The sequence below is a fragment of the Carlito syrichta genome, unplaced genomic scaffold, assembly GCF_000164805.1.
Source record: "Carlito syrichta isolate Samal-C Ts95f unplaced genomic scaffold, Tarsius_syrichta-2.0.1 Scaffold311717, whole genome shotgun sequence".
Classification (NCBI taxonomy): domain Eukaryota; kingdom Metazoa; phylum Chordata; class Mammalia; order Primates; family Tarsiidae; genus Carlito; species Carlito syrichta.
In genome coordinates this window covers 206,829-226,430 of record NW_007255813.1, presented here as the reverse complement: position 1 = coordinate 226,430, position 19,602 = coordinate 206,829, and the positions used below count along the sequence as shown (strand labels likewise).

Genomic DNA, 19,602 nt, shown 5'->3' with positions numbered 1-19,602 from the left:
CACCCAGACTGGAGTGCAGTGGCCACTCTTGGCCACTGCAACCTTGACTTGCTGGGCTCTGGCGATCCTTCCACCTCAGCCTTCCAAGTAGCTGGAACTACAGGCGCGCGCTACCACGCTCGGCTAATTTTTGACTTATTGTAGAGATGAGGTCTTGCCAAGTTGCCCAGGTGGGTCACGAACCCGCGGGCTCAGGCAATCCACTCACCTCAGCCTCCCAAATCGCTGGGATTACAGGCTGAGCCACCGAGCCCAGCTCCAGCCCATCTCTTAATAGGAAGACCTAATATCATCAAGAGATTAGTTTTCCTAAATCTTCAAATATAATATGTCTTTGAAAAGTAGTATTCAAAGAGAAACACGTTTTGGAGACCATATGAAGGGGTTGTGGTGAAATCCTGGGGGTTTGCTCTGGAGTAAGATTTAGGGCTGGTTGTTATTCTGTATTCCTCAAATAAATGCTCCACCTGTCTCAGTTTATAGCACCGAGACTGGGATAAAGGCCTTTATCAAAAGAACTTGTTCTATATATCCAGCATCTTAATGTAGAGACTGCAACACTGTAGGTGTGTTTAATATTGAACAGGTGGGCGGATGGATGGATGTGCGGATCAAGGTATCTGTAGACCAGTTTTGGAAAATGTTGAGAGAAGCATCCTTATGTACTTATAATGCAGTGCCTGAACTCTCACCCTTGGCCTGTAGAAAATTCTAGCGTGGGCCTTGAGGCATGTATGGAGGAAAAAACTGAAATTCCCTATTATTTGGAAGCCCTGTATTGTGAAAAAGATGCATACATTTAAGTAGCCATGATTGTGAACTGTGAAATGAATTAGATGCTTCTGATCAAGAGAGAACCAGCATTCTGTGTGGCATTTTTTAGTGTCACGGGTGGCTTCTGCCTCTTTCAGTTAGTCCTCTCTCTGGTCCATGGTCCTTAGGGATCTTGTCCTCACATGATTTCCCAAGTTCACCCTGTCTGGAAACTGTTCATATGCCATAAAACAATAAGAGCTGACATTTCTGTAGCATTTTTTGAAGAATTTTGACTTTACAAACGTAATCCTCCTTTCAGTCTGTTTTTACAGGTTGAGAAACTGAAATTCTGAAAGATTAAAATACTTGTTTAAGACCACATCGGAACTGAAACAGGGTTTTTTCAGGGCCCCTGCTTTGAAGGTCCTCATTTCTCCCACTAGGGGTCTTCTCCAGCATGCCTGGACTACCTGCATTTTTTGAAGTTCCCCATATATCCCTGATATTCAGGATAGTTTCAGTTATTTTTTCCCCTGTGTGGCCTGATTTCAGGTGCTAAAATTATATTCACTGTGTCTACTCACGCCCCCTAACCGCATCTGTCAAGCTTTAGGGCTGGTGTAGGTTACGTTCATGAGTTTGGAATGGCTCCCTGGGTTCCACCAAGTATTAATGTTCTGCCCTTAGGTGAATTACTTAACCTCTCTGAACCTTAGATTCTTCATCTGTAAAATAGAAATGGTAGTATTATTTCCCTAGTAAGTTTATTACAAAGATAAAGTAGGTTTGTGCATGTGAAAAAAATGAGAAAAGTATATTTGTACATAATAAGCACTCAATAGATGTTAGCTTCTATTGTTTATACTTCTATCATCATTGTCATCATCATGACATATGAAGTTGACAACCTGCCAGAAAATGGGACTTGCTTATCCAAAATTAGAAATGGAAAGTTTATAAAGCTTAGGTGCCAAGCCAAAAACTTCTCTCCAGTCTAACTACTTATTATAGAAATTTAGCTCCAAAAGAAAGACGTCTCTACCTGTTGGCATTTCAGAAGATATGGGACTCAGCACTGTGTGCCTCATGGATCCACATGCCACATGCTGCCATTGCTTTATTAGGGCTGTCTGTGGAAGGGGAGGAGAGCAATGTGAATCCCATTTAGCCCACTGCAGATGCTGGAGTGGAATAGAACTCAGCTGCTTCCACGACACGGCAAGTAAAAAGAAGTGCTTTCCTCCTTGGAGGTAGAGAGGAAATTGAGGACACACCGTTTTTGCCCTGTCTTCACCTCATTCTGCCCCCTTTTTTTTCTGGTACCTTATACTTGATTTGGGGACTGGGCCCAGGGAATATTGACATTGTGAAGAGAGAGGACACTCGAAAGGGCAAATGCTGCCTCGTGACTGAAATAATAACAGCCAGTCTCAGCTTTTTCTTCCCCTTTTTCCCCTTCAGGACTATTTTCAGTGGGAAAAAAAAGGGGGGCTGTAAATTTGGTATTTTCATCTTGATGTTCAGGCTTATTTCAAAGAAGGTTTTTGTGACTTAAATCCTATCTTTGATTGTAGTAATCCTTGTTTTCCTGCTGCTACTCAAGGTGAGGAGGTAAAGTTCCCCAAACCAGCCTACCCTCCCTCCCCTACAGACTCAAGCTCTGTGCAAACATAGTTCTTATGAGAAATGTTTACTCAGTAGCTGTTCAGAACCCATAGGTTCCTTGATGCATATTTCCTCTGGAATAATGACTTCTTTCTTCCTCACTTCTTTTTTTTTTTTTGAGTTGGAGTCTCACTCTGTCGCCCAGACTGGAGTGCAGTGGCCACTCCTGGCCACCGCAGCTTCGACCTGCTGGTTTCCAGCGATCCTTCCACCTCAGCCTTCCAAGTAGCTGGAACTACAGGCGCGTGCTACCACGCCCGACTAATTTTTTATTTATTGTAGAGATGAGGTCTCGCCAAGTTGACCAGGTGGGTCTCGAACCCACGGGCTCAGGCAATCCACTCACCTCTGCCTCCCAAACACAAGATTATAGGCTGAACCACCGAGCCTGCTTTTTTCCTCATTTCTAAGTCCCAGCCTTTAGAAGTAGAACTGATATCCTGTCTGAAATGAGGAAGGGTAGATATGTAGGTAAAAGTCAGGGTGTGTGCAATTTATGTGCCATATATAGGCAAGTTTGCTGGCTCTTTTAAATTTTGAAACTGAATTTGAGTTATAGCAGCTGCCATTTATAGAGTACCCAGTGTAACTATTACACTATGTAATCTTTATTTAATCTTCCAAATATTCCCCCTTTTACAGTGAATAAACCGAGGCTTAGGGAGGATCAGTGATTTCCCTAGGGTCTCAGAATCTCCATTAGTGGTTCTCAAACTGGTCCAAGGTCAGCAGCATCTTTATCACCTGGAAACTCACTAGAAATGCAGACTATCAGGTTCCACCCCAGACCTGGTGAGTCAGAAACTGTGGGGGTGGGGGGGCAAGTTGTTTTAACAAGTCAATCTTTGGGTGATTCCAGTCCATGCTCAAGTTTGAGACCTACTCGTCTAGACCTAGGCCACAGAAGTTCACCTGTCACTTGGCTACATCTTGATTATTTTGGGGTTTTTGGCTGCATCTGAGGGATTGATAATAAGCACATATAAAAATGCTGAAATTAGCACAGCATTAGTCAATTTTACTTCCTTTTCATTATAATTAGATAGCTTTCCAGTAAAATACTGCTTTAGAAACATTTTGAGGTGAATGTTCTGTGACCTGGGATAGTTCCCAGCAGCTGAAAGGCCTTAGGCTTTATACTGCCTTCTTTTGCACTGCCCACTTTTGCACTTGAATCATCCTTTAGCTTCCCCAGAATGACGATCATAGTGCAACATTTTTGGTGGTTTCATGCCAAGATCTGCTCTGTACCCTTAGTGTCCTACAACATTCTCTAGAAGTCATTTTAAGGAAAGAGTTGAGTTCGTGAGGAAGGTATGTTCAATGGTCTGCTCTAGAGCTGAGCCCCTCCATTTGCACATTCCACGTCAAAAACAGATTTTGGAAAGCTTTCTTTTAAGTGGAAGGAAGAAAAGTTGCTCTGGCATTTCATGCACCATTGTATTAAATGTTACTTGCTCCTCACTATTCATTCAACCGGATGGCATATTGCCACATCTCTCACCTCAGAATGATTCCATAAATGTCAAGTAAAAAGTAATCCAACCAAGATCCTTTTCTGGCATAGAATAGTACAAATTTTAAAATAATGCCCGATTATATTTTTAATATAAAAGACTTTCACAGATGAGAAGAGGTAAGTGAGAGAGATAAAACTCATAATTAGATATTTAGCATCAACTAATTACTGGACTAATTATTCCAAAAGTACTATGGAACATAAAAGTCAAGTCATACCTTCTCCAGAACCACTCACAGCATGTGACTCTACTGGCAGAATTGGCTTACAACACAAGTTTTAGTGTTGATGCTTGAAGTTAACAAAGGGCATATTTCACTTGTGTCTACTGGTTATTGAATTGGCTTTTCTCAGTACAACTCATTCGTCCTAAAACTTAATCACTATAAAGAAGGTACTTTCCTATTGGCTCAGTTTTTAAAAATTATAAATATTTCAGGCATTCAACAAATATCTACCACTTGACCTAATATAAAAATAGCTCTCTAAGTGCCTATGTACCACCCCTTAGTTTCATGAGTCCTTTCATTGTCCAGAGACCATCATCCTGAATTTGCTGTTTGTTATTACATAATACATGTTCTTTTACTATGAATTTATGTCCATAAACATTGTCTACTGTTGGACTGCATTTTTTGTTTGTTCGTTTTTTGAGTGAGAGTCTTACTGTGTTGTTCGGGTTGGAGCACAGTGGCATGATTACGGCTCAATGCAGCCTTGTCCTCCTGGGCTCAGGCACTCATCCCACCGTAGCATCCCGAGTAGCTGGGACTACAGGCATGCACCATCACACCTTGCCAGTTTTTAAAGTTTTTTGTAGAGACCAGGCCTCACTATGTTGCCCGGGCTGGTGAACTACATGATTTAAATTTGTATATGTAGTGTCATATTGTATGCATTCTTCCTTTTTCACTGATTTTAGCCACTGTTGAGGCTTATAGTCCTGGTTCATTTGTTTCTCCTGGTGTTTAACAATTCATTGTATGAAGAGACCATAGTTTTTAAAAACTGATGTACTTCTGGGCACAGTGGCTCATGCCTGTAATCCCAGCACTTTGAGAGGCCAAGACAGGAATAATGCTTGAGCCTAGGATTTCAAGGCCAGCCTAGGCAACATAGTGAGACCACATCTCTACAAAAAAATTAAAAAATTAGCTGGGCATGGTGGCGTTTACTTGTAGTCCTAACTACTCGGGGGGCTGAGGTGGAAGGATTGCCTGAGCCCAGGAAGTCAAGGCTGCGGTGAGCCAAGGTCATGCCACTGCACTTGAGTCTGGGTGAAAGAGTGAGACCCTCAACTCAAAAAACAAAGACAGAACTAAAAATCAATATACCATCAATGGACATGGTTGATTCCAGATTTTCACCGTTACAAAAAGTTCTGCATTGTTCATGTTCCTTTTGCACAGGTTCTGTGTTGTATAGAAAATTTTAATATCTGGACAGCACACTGGGAAAAGGAGAAGGCTACTCATAGCTAAGGCTGACCAGCCAAGGGCTGTCTGCAGACCTATAATTCACTGACCCTTACTGATTGAGAAGCTGTGCTGCAGAGCAGTGGTTCTTATACTCTAGCCTATATTGGCATTACCCAGAAGGCTCCTTAAAGCATAGATTGCTCTATAGGAGTGGGATGAGATTAGATTTGGGGAGTACAGTGCATGTCTGCTACATGGGCTATTGTATACTGGTGGGAATTGGGTCTCAGGGGTCCCTCTTCCCCAAATAGTGACCATTGTAGCCAATAGGTTGCTCCTGAACCTTTGGCCCCCTCCCCCAGACTTTTTGTTTTGTGCCTGATAGTTGTAAAATGATAGATATTGCCAAAGTTTGTGTTCTTAAATAAGGTTGAGGAGCTTTTCCTTATCTTAATTGGCAATTTAATTTCCTCCTCAGTGAATTACCTGTTCATGTACTTTGACCATTTTTCTTCTAGGTTTTCCTTTCTTTATTGATTTACGGGAGTTCTTTATATTTTCTGGATATTAATCTTTTTCAGTTATGAGTTATAGCTTCTGTCAATCTGTGGCTTGCCTTTTCTCTTTATGATGTCTTTTGGTATACATAAGTTTCAAGTTTTATGTAATCAAACATGTCATTGTTTTTTGGTTTATTCTTTATATATATCTTGTTTAAGAAATTCCTGGCCGGGCTTGGTGGCTCAGCCTGTAATCCTATGCTTTGGAAGGCCGAGGTGAGTGGATTGCCTGAGCCTGCAGGTTCGAGACCTGCCTGGGCAACTTGGTGAGACCTCATCTCTGCAATAAATCAAAAAATTAGCTGGGTGTGGTAGCGCTTGCCTGTAGTTCCAGCTACTTGGAAGGCTAAGGTGGAAGGATCGCTGGAGCCCAGCAGATCGAGGCTGCAGTGGTCGGGAGTGGCCACTGCACTCCAGTCTGGGTGACAGAGTGAGACTCCAACTCAAAAAAAAAAAAGAAAGAAAGAAATTCCTTTCTCCCATGAGGCTAGCTACAAAGATGTTCTTCCCAAAGTGTTATGAGTTTTCTTTTCATATGTATGCCTTCAGTATTCCTGGAATTTATTTTTGAGAATGGTGGAAGTTAGGGATATAATTTTATTATTTCCAGTCAGAAAACCAGTTTTCTTAGCAGCATTTATTGAATCACCCCTTCCTTCTTCACTTGTATGTAATACCAACTCTGATATATATATGTCATCTCTGATATATATATCATCTGATATATATCTACACGTATACACACACACACACACACACACACACACACACACAAATACAGGGGAAGTGTATCTGCCCTGAGGTCCTATGACTTCTAGAGAGATTAGTCCAGTTAATAACTTAGAATAGTAAAAACCTTTGCCCTATGAAAACTTACATCTTTTTATAAAGGATAGGGATGGAAAAAGAATAATATATGAAAATATAATGAAATATGTATTTCATTTTATATACATATAAACTAGGAGATTTGAAATACACACACACACACACACACACACACACACACACACACATACACATATGTTTTCAAATCTCCTAGTTCCTGATTCTTGCCTCAGGACTGTCTAGTTTAGTACCTTTTCAGAGCTGAGATATGTCATTTCCTGAGCTCAGTGGATAATTCCACCTTTCCTTTGCTTTCGTTATCTACTTAACAGGCTTTCTCTTAACTCATTCATGATCACTGACGTGAATTGATGTCATTCCAAAGTCTATTCTTGGTTGCCACTGATGTGAATTTATGTCTTTGCAAATTCTGTTTCTGAAAGCTGCAACATCATTTGTATGTGAAATTATATTTTGCTTGAAAATGAATAATGAGGCAAGGAGAGAAAAAGTTAATTGAGATAATTATCTGTTATCAACTGCACAATGTTATTGATTTTACGTAGTTGGTAAAAATTGCAAGTTGGTCATTATTTTGTTGTAATTAGTGTTGTATACTTGTATTTTACTATTTCAGGGCTTTTATATTTCAGTGTTAAAAATAATTTACCATAATTGTGGAAAACGAAGAAATATATGCTAATGAGATTTCCCAGGTTGAAGGTGAATCCAGTGAACTTATTAGTGATAGTGAGACAGAGAGTGATGTAATGATGCAATGTAAACGAAGAAATATATATATAAGCCGGGCTCGGTGGCTGAGCCTGTAATCCCAGCACTTTGGGAGGCTGAGGTGAGTGGATTGCCTGAGCCCACGGGTTGGAGACCCGCCTGGGCAACTTGGCGAGACCTCATCTCTACAATAAATACAAATTAGCCGGGCATGGTAGCACGCGCCTATAGTTCCATCTACTTGGAAGGCTGAGGCAGAAGGATCTCCGGAGCCCAGCAGGTCGAGGCTGCAGTGGCCGGGAGCGGGCACTGCACTCCAGTCTGGGTGTGACAGAGTGAGACTTCGACTCAAAAAAAAAAAAAAGAAATATATATGTAATATATATTCGGTTTATAATCCAAATAAAAATATAAAGTACAGAATGCTACTCAGAGTGGTATCTGAGGCAAATATTGGATACATCTGCAACTTTCAACTGTATTGTGAAAAAGGTGAAAATTGAGAAAAGACTATTTCATTTGTGCTTAACGACAGAAGTTTGCAGCAACCGGCTTCAGATTTTTCTCATTTTCACCCACTCTCAGTTAGGAAAGTGAAAAATTTGCCAAAATGTGTTAAGACTTAGATTTGCATTTCTTGTCTTCTCTACAACCCAAAGTAACTTTGCCAATTATAGGTTTACAATAGAAAATTACTCCTATGCACAGTTCCTGGACAGAATAGTTTTCCACCAACAGTAATGGGTAGGTTGTTCTCTCTCGGGGCTATAAAAGGCTTATGCATAACCTCTAATACCTGATAGCAAGTCTGAGATACCAGTAAATCAATCAAATCTGTGCTTTTCTATAGCCAAAATAAGGTGTTAATTCAAAAAAACAGCAGAAAAAGGTTCATTTTTCTTTTTCATCTTCTTTTTTTTTTTTTTTGCTTTGTTTCATAAAGAATAAACATTAGTTTTCTGACAGAATGGTTTGATATGGCAGGAATGCCCTAAATTCTCATTGCTTTTAGCTTTGTGATGTTGGGCAAATCACTACCTCTCTGGGTCTTTCATTTCTTCATTTTTGAAAGGAAAGAATTGGGTAAGGTGATTATTAAGCCTTCCTGCTTGGAAATTTTGACTGAGTCTCTGGTGAACTAACACATCTCAAAGAACTGGGAGAAAGGTATCATTTATGTCTTTCAGAGGCCAAAAATACTCACTGATTATGGAACATGCATTATGATAATGAATGGGTATTACAGTGAAGATTAATGTATTTCATTATCTAATCTTCTCTAGGTAACTAAAATAGGTCAGGCTTAGACTTCATCTTACTTTAATGCAGTCTCATGTGGCAGGAATATTTGCAGTCCTATGAGTCAGCTAAGGACTTTTTGACTTTTTTTTAATGAGTTTTATTTCATTTGTCAGTTTTACATTGCAGCAGTGGTCTTTCTAGACCTGAGTCAGGACCCAGCCCAGATTCTGTGACTCCTCCTCTCCCATTAGGCTATCTAGCTAACATTTGCTAGATAGAGCTGTCCTCTGGCCAGGTACAGGCACAACAGGGAACAGCTACTTCCTCTACAAGGACCAAGTGGGAAGGCACAGATGCTGCTGTGCAAACCCTCCTCCAACTTTAGGCCAGGCTGCCAATGCTATTTGGACTCACAGCACCGTTGTCTTCATTGTGTTCTTGCTGTTCTTTAGAAGGGGACATGGAGAAGAGTTTCTAAGCTTTTCTGAATGGTTGACTCACATGACAAAGTGTAGGAAAGTTATAAAGTCTCTATTGTTGGCACAGCCCTGAATCCAGAGCCCTTTTAAACATGCAATTTGTCCAGCCAGGTGGGCTTTGGAGCTGGAGGCTCAGGAACCAAGACAGCCGTGTCTACCACAGACTGTAAAGGAGTGTGAATCTCATCTTGTTAACTTTCCTACCACAACTCCAACTCAGAATAATAATGACTTTATTAACGGAAGAATGTAATACTTTCTGTATAAGAAAAAAGCCTAAGAGAATATTTTCCCCAAAGTGCTCACTGTGGTTATCTCTGGGAGAAAGGATTATAGTTCTCTCCTTTTCTGATATTTTTCTTATTTTTGACAGTGAGTATGCATTACTTGCGAAGTCAGAAAAGAGTGATGTATGTTGTATTTTGCAAAATTGCTACTAAAGTTGGAAGTTCAGAATCTTTGATATAGTGGGATAAAGATCCTCACAATTTGGCCCCAGCCCCCATGTTTCAGCCCCAGTCAATTGCTCACCATCACCCAGCACACCATGGCTTTTCACAACTTCATGGTGTTTCCTCTGTCTGCAGCAGCATCTACCACCCTTCTCCCTACCCTACCCAGCCTTCCAGGCTCCTTCAGAGAACTCTCTCTGTCCACACACCCTCCCAGCTGGATTAGTTTCTCTCTCCTTTCTGTTCCTGCAGCACTGGATACAAATCTCTACTATAGCAGTTAGCAATTTATGTAATAATGCTTTGTTAAGTGGCTGGCTCTCTTATTGACCCATCAGCTTCTTGAGGGCAGGGGATTGACCGAGTTAAAGCCCCTGAGGATCTTACCGCCTTCCATCGTATGTGGAGTATGGTAGACTTGCACTTCATTCTTATTGAACAGAGCAGCTATTCATGGTAGATATCCACCTCCAGATTTTCATGGTATTTAATATATTTGTTTATAATGGCATTTGATGTCCTGCCTGGAATAGGATCATAAGAAAGGATTCCCACTATCTTATCTCAGTAACTCACCTCAGGATGTTGTCTGTGGTCCTGTACTGTACACCCTCTTGCCAGTGTGGATGGCTTCTCAAATGGTTGAAATCTGGTTATCTGTTTTTCTCAGAGGCTGTGTCTAATGTTCTCTACCCATCTGTAGTATATACTTTGTGAGTCAGCAACCCTTTTCTTCACATTTCTCAAGATGTCTTCACTAAGCCCTTATATGCCATCTAAAATTTCCTTGATACCATATGTCCCCTTACAGAGAATCAGTTAAATTTTATATGTGACTTACATTAAGGACATCTATCTTTGACCATGCCTGGTTTGCTCAGACGATTCTCTCAAGAGAAAAATTTAATTTGGGGTTCTTCTGTAGGCTGTTTCTAAGAGTCTTCTCCATACTCAAGTGTATTAATTCTTTATCATTTGTTACTTCTACTTTAGCTTTACTCCCAGGAAGCCGGCATTCCACCCTGCTCCTAATATTTTAGATAGCCAGAGAGATCTGCTGTTATGTTTCAAGTGTCTTTGATATAAAATACGAAGGGGGACCCTCCCAAAAACCCCAGAACTTATTTATAAAAAATTGTGTATTTAGTCTTACGTGTTTTAACTTCAGTCAGCTTCAAAGTACTCCTCATTTGATGCAATATACCTATCCAGATGCTTTTTCCAGTGCTCAAAATAGTTTTTAAACTCATAAATTTTGATGCCTTTTAGTGCTTCTGCCATTTTTTGTTTTGCCTCATGGACATCAGCAAATGTTTCCCTTTGAGGACTTTTTATCTGGGAAACAAAAAATAGTTGCTCAGTGCAAGATGAGGTAAATAGGGAGGGTGGGGCACACAGGGTCATGCTGTTTTTCTGGTCAAAAACTACTAACACTCAGTGTGATGTGGTCAGGTGTGCTCGTAAATCAACCACCATGAAATGCATTGAAAGAATCTCCAAAAAAAATTCGCTGAAGCCGAATGCAGCCTCTCACAACGAAGCTAGCTGGTACACTGATGCCAGTGGGTTCCTAGAACACTTACCTAGTGATGGAAGCCAGTACTACAAGGGGCCTGCCCTCCAAAAAAATAATTATGTTTTTTGGGGGGAGGTCCTCCCTTATATATTGCAATGTAATATATTCTTGTATATAATATACAATTGCGTTGTATGCAAATTTGAATTATGTAAAATTTAAATGGTATTTACTAAAAGTATTAATGAAGCCTCTCTCAAATTTTTAAAATAAAAGCAGACTAAAATTATATCATTTCAAAGCTGGAGGCTTGAATAAATTGAAAACTTCGTTTAGGCTGCTAGCCATATGGTAGTGCTCCTTAGGCCAGTAAAATGCAAAATATCTGCCTTCCTTTGTCAGTGTCCTGTGCACCACATTGCTTTTTACTGCATAGAAACTGGTACTTGTGGTTTTAGTGTCTGTTTTTCTGTTATTTTAACATCTGCTCTTATTATAATTGGAAATATTTTATAGCCTATAATGTCACCTAAGCATTCATGAAATAGTGGTAGTACTTGTACTAGTACTGAAACTAGTACATTAAAACAAATAATTTTGGAATAGAATTTATATTTGTTAAAACATGATGAAGAGGGTCAGATAGCCACCGTGATATGCTGTGTTGTTAATTTAGGGATAAGCACTCTGTAACTACTGCAGATGATGCTTAGAAAATAAAGTGGAACATTGGAATAAAAAGGTTCCATAGTGATGGAGATCTGTGCCTCCTGAGAATCATTTATTCCTGTGGAAAAATCAGTTTTGAGTTTTGCATATATTGAATTATTCCAAGTCTTCAGAAACACATACTTTGCATAAAATGCATCCATCTGGTTCTTGGAATTTTTTTTGTAATTAAAATTATTATATACCAGTTTTAAAATCTCATTTTACACTGGGACAAAAATTATAGATTATCTTTAAAGTATAAAACATGAATGACTTTTGTTAATGGATCTCATCAATTACTTTAGCTTAATATTGTCAAGCCATTCTTTCCATAATATTTTTAAATGTTTCTAGCTGTAATATTGTACATTGGGGCCAAAGGGACATTTAGGACAAACATTTGAAATCCCAGAATAGAATGTTAGCATTTGAAAGAACCTTAGAGACCATTTTCCAAAGGGGAAGCATGGTTAGAGAGGGTAACTGAGGGACTGGCTCAGGGTCACACAGCATTTCAGAGAACTTATTTCTTATTGTATTCAGTCTCAGTTTTTCAATATCCTTTTCTTACTCTTTATTTCTTTATATATATTGAACTTTTCCCAACATCATAATAAGCTAAAGTTCAGATATATTGACCCAGAGTAAGAGTGGAAATATTTGTTTTTCTTTAAAAAATAATAATCATCCACATGGGCTTTTTTCCTACTTTAGACTTGGGGTACAAAATCTTGTAGTTTTTTTTTTCTCAGTTCCAAATGCCAGGAGTACTGTGGTACTGAATACATTAGAAAGTACATTATACAAATAGCACATCAAATTCTGATGAAATTTTTACTCATGGAGTTTTTCTTCTTTTCAAGATAACGCATATGGTAAAACATTACGGCAGCACCACGGCTGGGTAGTTCGTGGGGTTTTTGCGGTAAGTAATCCAGCTGCTTCCCGATGTTCTGATGGCCAGAAGAGAGGTGTTTTGTTTTGCGTGTTTCTGTGTGCTTTGTTTTTGGGGATAAAAACAAACTGTTGCTTATTTCATTTATACTTATAGGCCCTTGCAGTGTAGAAGTGGCAATAAAAAGTGTCTAGAATAGCAAAAACTTAAAAAAATATGAGTAAAAGAGTATGCTACACCTATCCAGTTCCAACGACCTTGTGAAGATTTGCCTCAGAAGTGGTTGCCTTTCTGACAAGGTAGTGAAAAGCTTGAGTATCACTGTAGATTGGAAGCAGCTACCTATAAACCCCAAATATTTATTATTGAAGGGAAGTGATGTATTCAGGTGATTAATTCAAGCTAATAGCTCCCTCTGCTGTCCATTGTATTCAATCCTTTTAATTCTTAGGACTTAGGTTGATCTTTTTTTTTTCCCTAGTTGAATTTTGTCTTTGAATATTAACTATATTAAGTGTGGCATTGAGTAGGGCTAGAAATCGCTTCTTAACTAGTTATTTTCATTTGTTTTGACTTTGGTTACCCAGCACCCTCTCCTTTCCAGCATGTTGAACTAGAAAGAACACAAACCTCAGTATCATAGTCCTCTAGACAAATCATTTAACCTATTGATAAAATAACAGGAGTAGATGGCTCTTTTGTGTCAGCGATAACACTCTGTGATTCTTCATATCCAGGAAAAGGTCAGTCTTAGTCAAATCTAGTCATGAAAAAGCAGAACCTCGTGTAGTTGTGTGCTAGGGATACCTCATCGAATGCATTCACATTCTCAGGAAGGTTGGGAGGATAAAGTAGCCTTGCAGATAATGTCTCTTACTAATTTAAAGGGTATGTCATTTGCCTACAATCTAAGTCTTGCTTTATTAGGAGGCAGGTTCAGTGGGAAAAATATACAGTGCTAGAAATCAAATACTAGTAAAAATGAGATATTTTTTGAAAGCATGGAAATGACTAGCTTCATATCCTCTCCACCGTTCACTGGAATAGGTGCCAGACCAAATCCAGCTGCAAACTGCTCACACTTAACCTTCAACGCATGTTCAATAGTCATTTTAATAGTTACCATGTAGCTATTGGACACCTATTGGATACCAGGCACTGTGCCAAGTACTTTCATGTCTGTTATCTTCATTAATCCTTGGGATTAACGCCCACCATCTTACAAATTCAGAATAATTAATTCTAGTCCCCAAATCCCAAAGCAAGGCAATAGCAGAGCCCAGGTCTAAACCCAGATCTGCTGTCTCCAAGGTACCTAGTGCTCATCTCCATCACAGCTCTGGAATGAAGACAAAATCATTGAGAGGCCATTGAGTTCTTAGGCAATGAATGCTCAGTGCTTTCATTGATCTTCCTGAGTAAACACTGATTGTCTGCTCATGTCTGATGCCTGAGTTGCCTTGAAGCAAATGTGGGGGAGGGATTTGATACAGAAGGCAAAGTTTAATCCTGAAATATTGATGATCCAAGAGATGTTGTTAAGAATGCAGCTGTATTACAAAATTTATAAGCTTGAGTCTTTTTTTCTTTACTCTGCACTTTAATGAATGCAAAACATAAGTATTTTAAATGGCTTTTCAGTTTACTACATTTTTCCCGATTTCTGGTAATTTAGACTCACAAAAAATTTTAGAAATCATAGAAGAATAGAAAGGGAAGAACTTTAAAATTTTCCATTTTTAATATTTTTGTTTTACTTTCTTAGCTTTTATTTTGTCTTTTTTTAACATTTTAAAAATGTCTTATGTATCTATTTAGATAAATATATATTTCTACTTATAGAAACTTATATTTATAGCTCTGCAAGTTTATAGTATATATGTATAATTATCTTTATTTTGTATACTTACTCTGTATATGCACATAATTTTTTCTACTTTTAGTTTGTAATATGTATAATTTTGTATTCCTCCCTTAATAGATTCTATCATGACCATTTTTAATTCCATAAGAGAGTCTTTAACAAAACACTATTTTGAGTGACTGACTGCATAATATTTTCCTAGTATGGAGGTATTATAATTTATTTGTCCAATTATCTGTGTCAAAAACTTAAACTGCTTCTAAATTTAGAAATAAATTTTAGTTAAGTTTGGAAACAATACCCAATGTAACAGTGTTGGGAGGTAGGACCTAATAGGAGGTATTTGGGTCATGAAGACTCCACCCTCATGAATTGAATTAATGCTAATTATAAAAGAGCTTAAGGCTGCAAGTTCACTTTCTTGCCCTCTTTCGTGTACTCTCTCTCACCCATGTGATGACTTCCACCATGCTGTGATGCATGTTAAGAAGGCCCTCAGCAGATGTAGCCCCTTGATTTTGAACTTCTCAACCTTCAGAGCTGTGAGCCAAATAAATGTTCATTAGAAAATTTTTTTTAAAACAGTTAAGTTACGAATAAAACAGCATCTTTTTATATGCATTTTTGACTAAAACTCTTTTTTCCTCAAAATAGGTTTCTAGAAGTAGAATTGCTATGACTAATACCAAAACTACAACCAAACTTACAGTTTTGAGCACTTACCATATACTAGATGTTGTTTTAAGTGCTTGACATATATATGCGTCTTATAACTCTGAGGTAGATGCTTTTATTTCCCCTGCTTATAGGCAGAGAGACACAGATGAGGTAATATACTCAAAGTTATAGAGTAAGAACATTTTGAAGACTTTGATATTATTGCCAATAACTTTTTTTTTTTTTTTTCCAAGTTGGAGCCTCACTCTGTCACCCAGACTGGAGAGCAGTGGCCGCTCCTGGCCACCGCAGCCTCGCCTGCTGGGCTCCGGCGATCCTTCTGCCTCAGCCTTCCACGTAGCTGGAACTACAGGCACACGCTACCACGCCCGGCTGATTTTTTTATTTATCGTAGAGATGAAGTCTCGCTGCCCAGGCGGGTCTCGAACCCTCGGGCTCAGGCAATCCACTCACCTCAGCCTCCCAAAAGCGCAGGATTACAGGCTGAGCCACCAAGCCTGTTTTGTTTGGTTTTTTTTTTGAGTTGGAGTCTCACTCTGTCGCCCAGACTGGAGTACAGTGGCCGCTCCTGGCCACCGCAGCCTCCACCTGCTGGTCTCCGGCGATCCTTCCGCCTCAGCCTTCCATGTAGCTGGAACTATAGGTGCGCGCTACCACGCCTGGCTAATTTTTTATTTTATTTTATTTTTATTTTTTTAATTGTTTTTTGAGTTGAAGTCTCATTCTGTCGCCCAGACTGGAGTGCAGTGGCCGCTCCCGGCCACCGCAGCCTCGACCTGCTGGGCTCCAGAGATCCTTCTGCCTCAGCCTTCCAAGTAGCTGTAACTACAGGTGTGCTCTACCACGCCTGTCTAATTTTTTGATTTATTGTAGAGATGAGGTCTCGCTGCCCAGGCGGGTCTCGAACCCACGGGCTCAGGCAATCCACTCACCTCAGCCTCCCAAAGGCCAATAATTTTTTAAGTTGCTAGTTTTTAAGAAAATAGATTATATCGGGCATTTGGCAATATCCTTATCAATGGAGGAATTAAATCTGTAAGTAGATTGGCCCTTTCAGCCTCTCTGCTATTATTTTCCAAGTCATCCCTACTCTGGGAGGTTTGTTGAGTTTTCTAACCTACTAATTGGCAGAGCCAAATTCATTTAAACTAATGTCAGTTGCTCAAGGAAACATTGTTTACATCCAAGGAATTTGATTCATTTACCAGCCAAGTAGTGAACTTTTATATTCCAACAGTTATATTCTACTGAACTGATGCCCAGGCCAGGCTTTGTCTCCAGCTTGGTCACTAACTAGACATCATTTAACCTTTTTGGTTTCCTCTTCAATCAGCTAAGAGTTCAGACATTTGAACTCTATTATTTGTTCTGCCATTTTTGTCTAGAGTGCTGGTTTGACTGGGTATAGAATTCTAGGTTAATAATCATTTTCTCTCAGAAATTTGAAGATGTTATTTTATTGTCCTCCAGCTTCCACTGTTACTATTGTAAAGGCTAATGGAATTCCTATTCTAGTGTATATAGACTGTTCCTTGATAAAGAATATTTTCTTTATCCCTATATTCTGGAATTTTATAAGGTGCCCTTTTTGTCTTTATCCTTCATTGCACTGAGCACTTGGTTAAATCTTTAAATCTGAAGACTCGTATCCTTCAGTTCTGGGCAATTTTCTCACTATGTTTTTGGATAACTGCCTTTTTTTCATTTTCATTTTCTGTTTTCCTTCTTCCTTGTACTTTTACCATTATCTGAGTGTTTATCATGTGTCAGACAGTGGCTAAACACTTTCTATATATGCCATTAATCCTTAAAATGAGGAAAGTGGTATTAGTCATCTTCTACAGATAAAGAAACTGAGATTCTAGGAGGTTAAGCACTTGGGTTAAATTCCTCAAGCTAATGAAAGGGCTGAGATTCAAGTCCAGGTTTACTTCATTCAAGCCTGTGCTTTAGCCACTGCATGATAATGCCAGTCATTCTCTTATTGCAAAAATGGGGAGGGTTGACTCTCAAAGACTTTCAACGTATACAGAAGATCAGGAAAGCAACTATGGAACAATAATTAAAGATTCTCCAAAAAGCCTCTGCTGAGATGTAATGAATGCCAAAAACCAGATTTTAGCAAGCTTAGGGAATATTGTTCTTCAAAGAAAGGGAGGACAAGGAGCATAGGAAATCTTCCATTAGGGAAGCGGCGTGTTATAGTGATGTGGTTAAAAAGCAGAGAGATGATCCTAAGCTCAGATCCTAGCCCTGGCACTTGTTAGCTGTATGAAGTTCATACATAACATAGGGGGAATGCACAGGGTTTTTATAAAGATTAACTAGGATAAAATATGTTAAGGCATCAGTGCATAAGCAAGCAACAAATGTTAACTTCCTTCCCTTCTAAAAAGTATTCAGGAGCAAAGGAAATAGTATCCCATGTAAGAAAAATAGAAGATATGCCGAGAAATGTGTGTGGAGATGAGATACAAATGGGAGGGTGAAGTGTCCTGGAAGGCAGGCCCTGTGGGAGCAAAGACCATGATGGCATCATGCACGCAGGGAGATCCTGAGGATTCGAGGACAGCTATCTGGATCACACTGTGGACCAGAAGGGAGTTTTTCTCAAATTGTCTCTCAGCATTGCCTGACTTGATGGCATGATTCATCCTCAAGATGGCCCAGGTACATGCTTGCTTCTTCTAGCCTTAAAGTTATTTGATTTGGTGCTTGGAGCACAATTTTAGGGAGTCCACAAGTTAGACAGGTATTCATATTTCTTTGCTTTTGTTCCTCAGCTCTGTGTGTGTGTGTGTGTGTGTGTGTGTGTGTGTGTGTGTGTGTGTGTGTGTGTGTGTGCCTGTGCATACGCATGCGTATGTGTGCGCGTGAAGCCTGGAAACTCAGAAAGGAGAAGCCTGCTATTCTGGGTCTCATCCCTGCCTCCCTGCAACCCAATGTGGGCCCAGGCACAGACACATGATGCCCTAGCAGACGGCACAGGAGCCGGGTTCCTGTGAGCCCTGGCAGCAGTAGACTGGAGAGGCTTGTTAGTTTGACAGCAGAAGGTGCCCAGCATGCGTTCCTGCATCACCAGGGGTGCCGAGGGGTTGTGGAGGGGAACTGGGAGGCAGAGAGCAGCAGCGAGATCCATGGGCTCCTGCTCTCCAGTGCCCTGACCATGCTGCACAGCAATGAAGGTGACTTGAAGGTCAGGGACTCAGAGCTACCCTGTGTTCTTCAGGGAGCACACAGCTCACAGAAGCAGTCCATTCTGTTTTCAGAAACTGGTGTCTCCTAGAAAGGACAAGAAAATGAACAGAGTGACAAACTCCTAGTCACTCTTTAGAGCCCAACTCAGAAATTACCTTCTCATGGGAAGCCCTTCATGACTGGCCACCTAGAGAGACTCGCTACTTTGGATCTGCATCTGCCATGGTCCACCACTTGATAATATTTGTGTGTCTGTGAGTCTTCCTTATGAAACTGGGAGCTCCTTGAGGGTGGGGCAAATGTCTGATTGGTTTCTCTAGTGTCCAGAATGGGGTGGCCCAAAGCGCGTTCTGAGTCAGGCACACAGATCCTTAAAGGATGGGCTGGGCCTGAGGGATAGAATCAGGCAGGGCAAGAAGCTGCAAGCCCAGAGCCTATTTTGAATGTTTCAGGGAGGGGCAGGGTATGAAAGGGGCATGGCTGATCCTTCTGAGAACCAGGACACCAAGTCTTAGTAAGTCAGTTGGTGAGCATCACAGACTGGGGGTCCATTCTAGATGCAGCTTGCCCTGGGACCCCGGGGCAGAGAACAACGGGAACTGTTGAGACCTCCACCATGAAGGAGGCATGTGGCCCTGACCTGAGACCTCCAGCCTGGGGAGGACAAGCATGGCTCTGTTCCCAGAAACAGAGGGAGGACGTGGCCCCTGGAAGGGGCATGTCTCGTCACCCTTCTGGCTGCTTGTCATCACCAGTATGATGACGTCTGTCTGTCCTGCCTTTAATTCAGTTTTAAAACCATTCCTCCACCCCCAATCCTGTGTCTAATGAACCTGACATTCAGAGAAAATGTCTTTGGTAAAGGTCACAAGAGGGAGGTGGCATTCTCGCTGACAGCACCTGTCCTTCCCGCGCCAGCACTCTCCCCTTCAAGACAAGGTGCCAGGACTCCCTCAGAGCCTTCCCCCCACCAGCACCACCTCCAGGCCACTCAGTCTTCATAAACCCTCTTGCCTAGAAAGACCAATGCAGGTCCCGCTCCCTCCAATTAGTCCTTCTCCCCACTGGCCATGGAAGACGCGGGGATGA

At 40.4% G+C, this 19,602-nt stretch overlaps 1 protein-coding gene across 1 annotated transcript in view; it reads left to right on the top strand.

The window, feature by feature from the left end:
- The window catches only part of PLEKHA8 (pleckstrin homology domain containing A8), a 64,316-nt gene that overhangs the window by 38,532 nt on the left and 6,182 nt on the right, over positions 1-19,602 (top strand). The window contains exon 13 of the mRNA XM_008068984.2: positions 12,742-12,803. Within this exon, the coding sequence (XP_008067175.1) occupies positions 12,742-12,803 (62 nt within the window). The remainder of the gene's footprint in view (positions 1-12,741; positions 12,804-19,602) is intronic.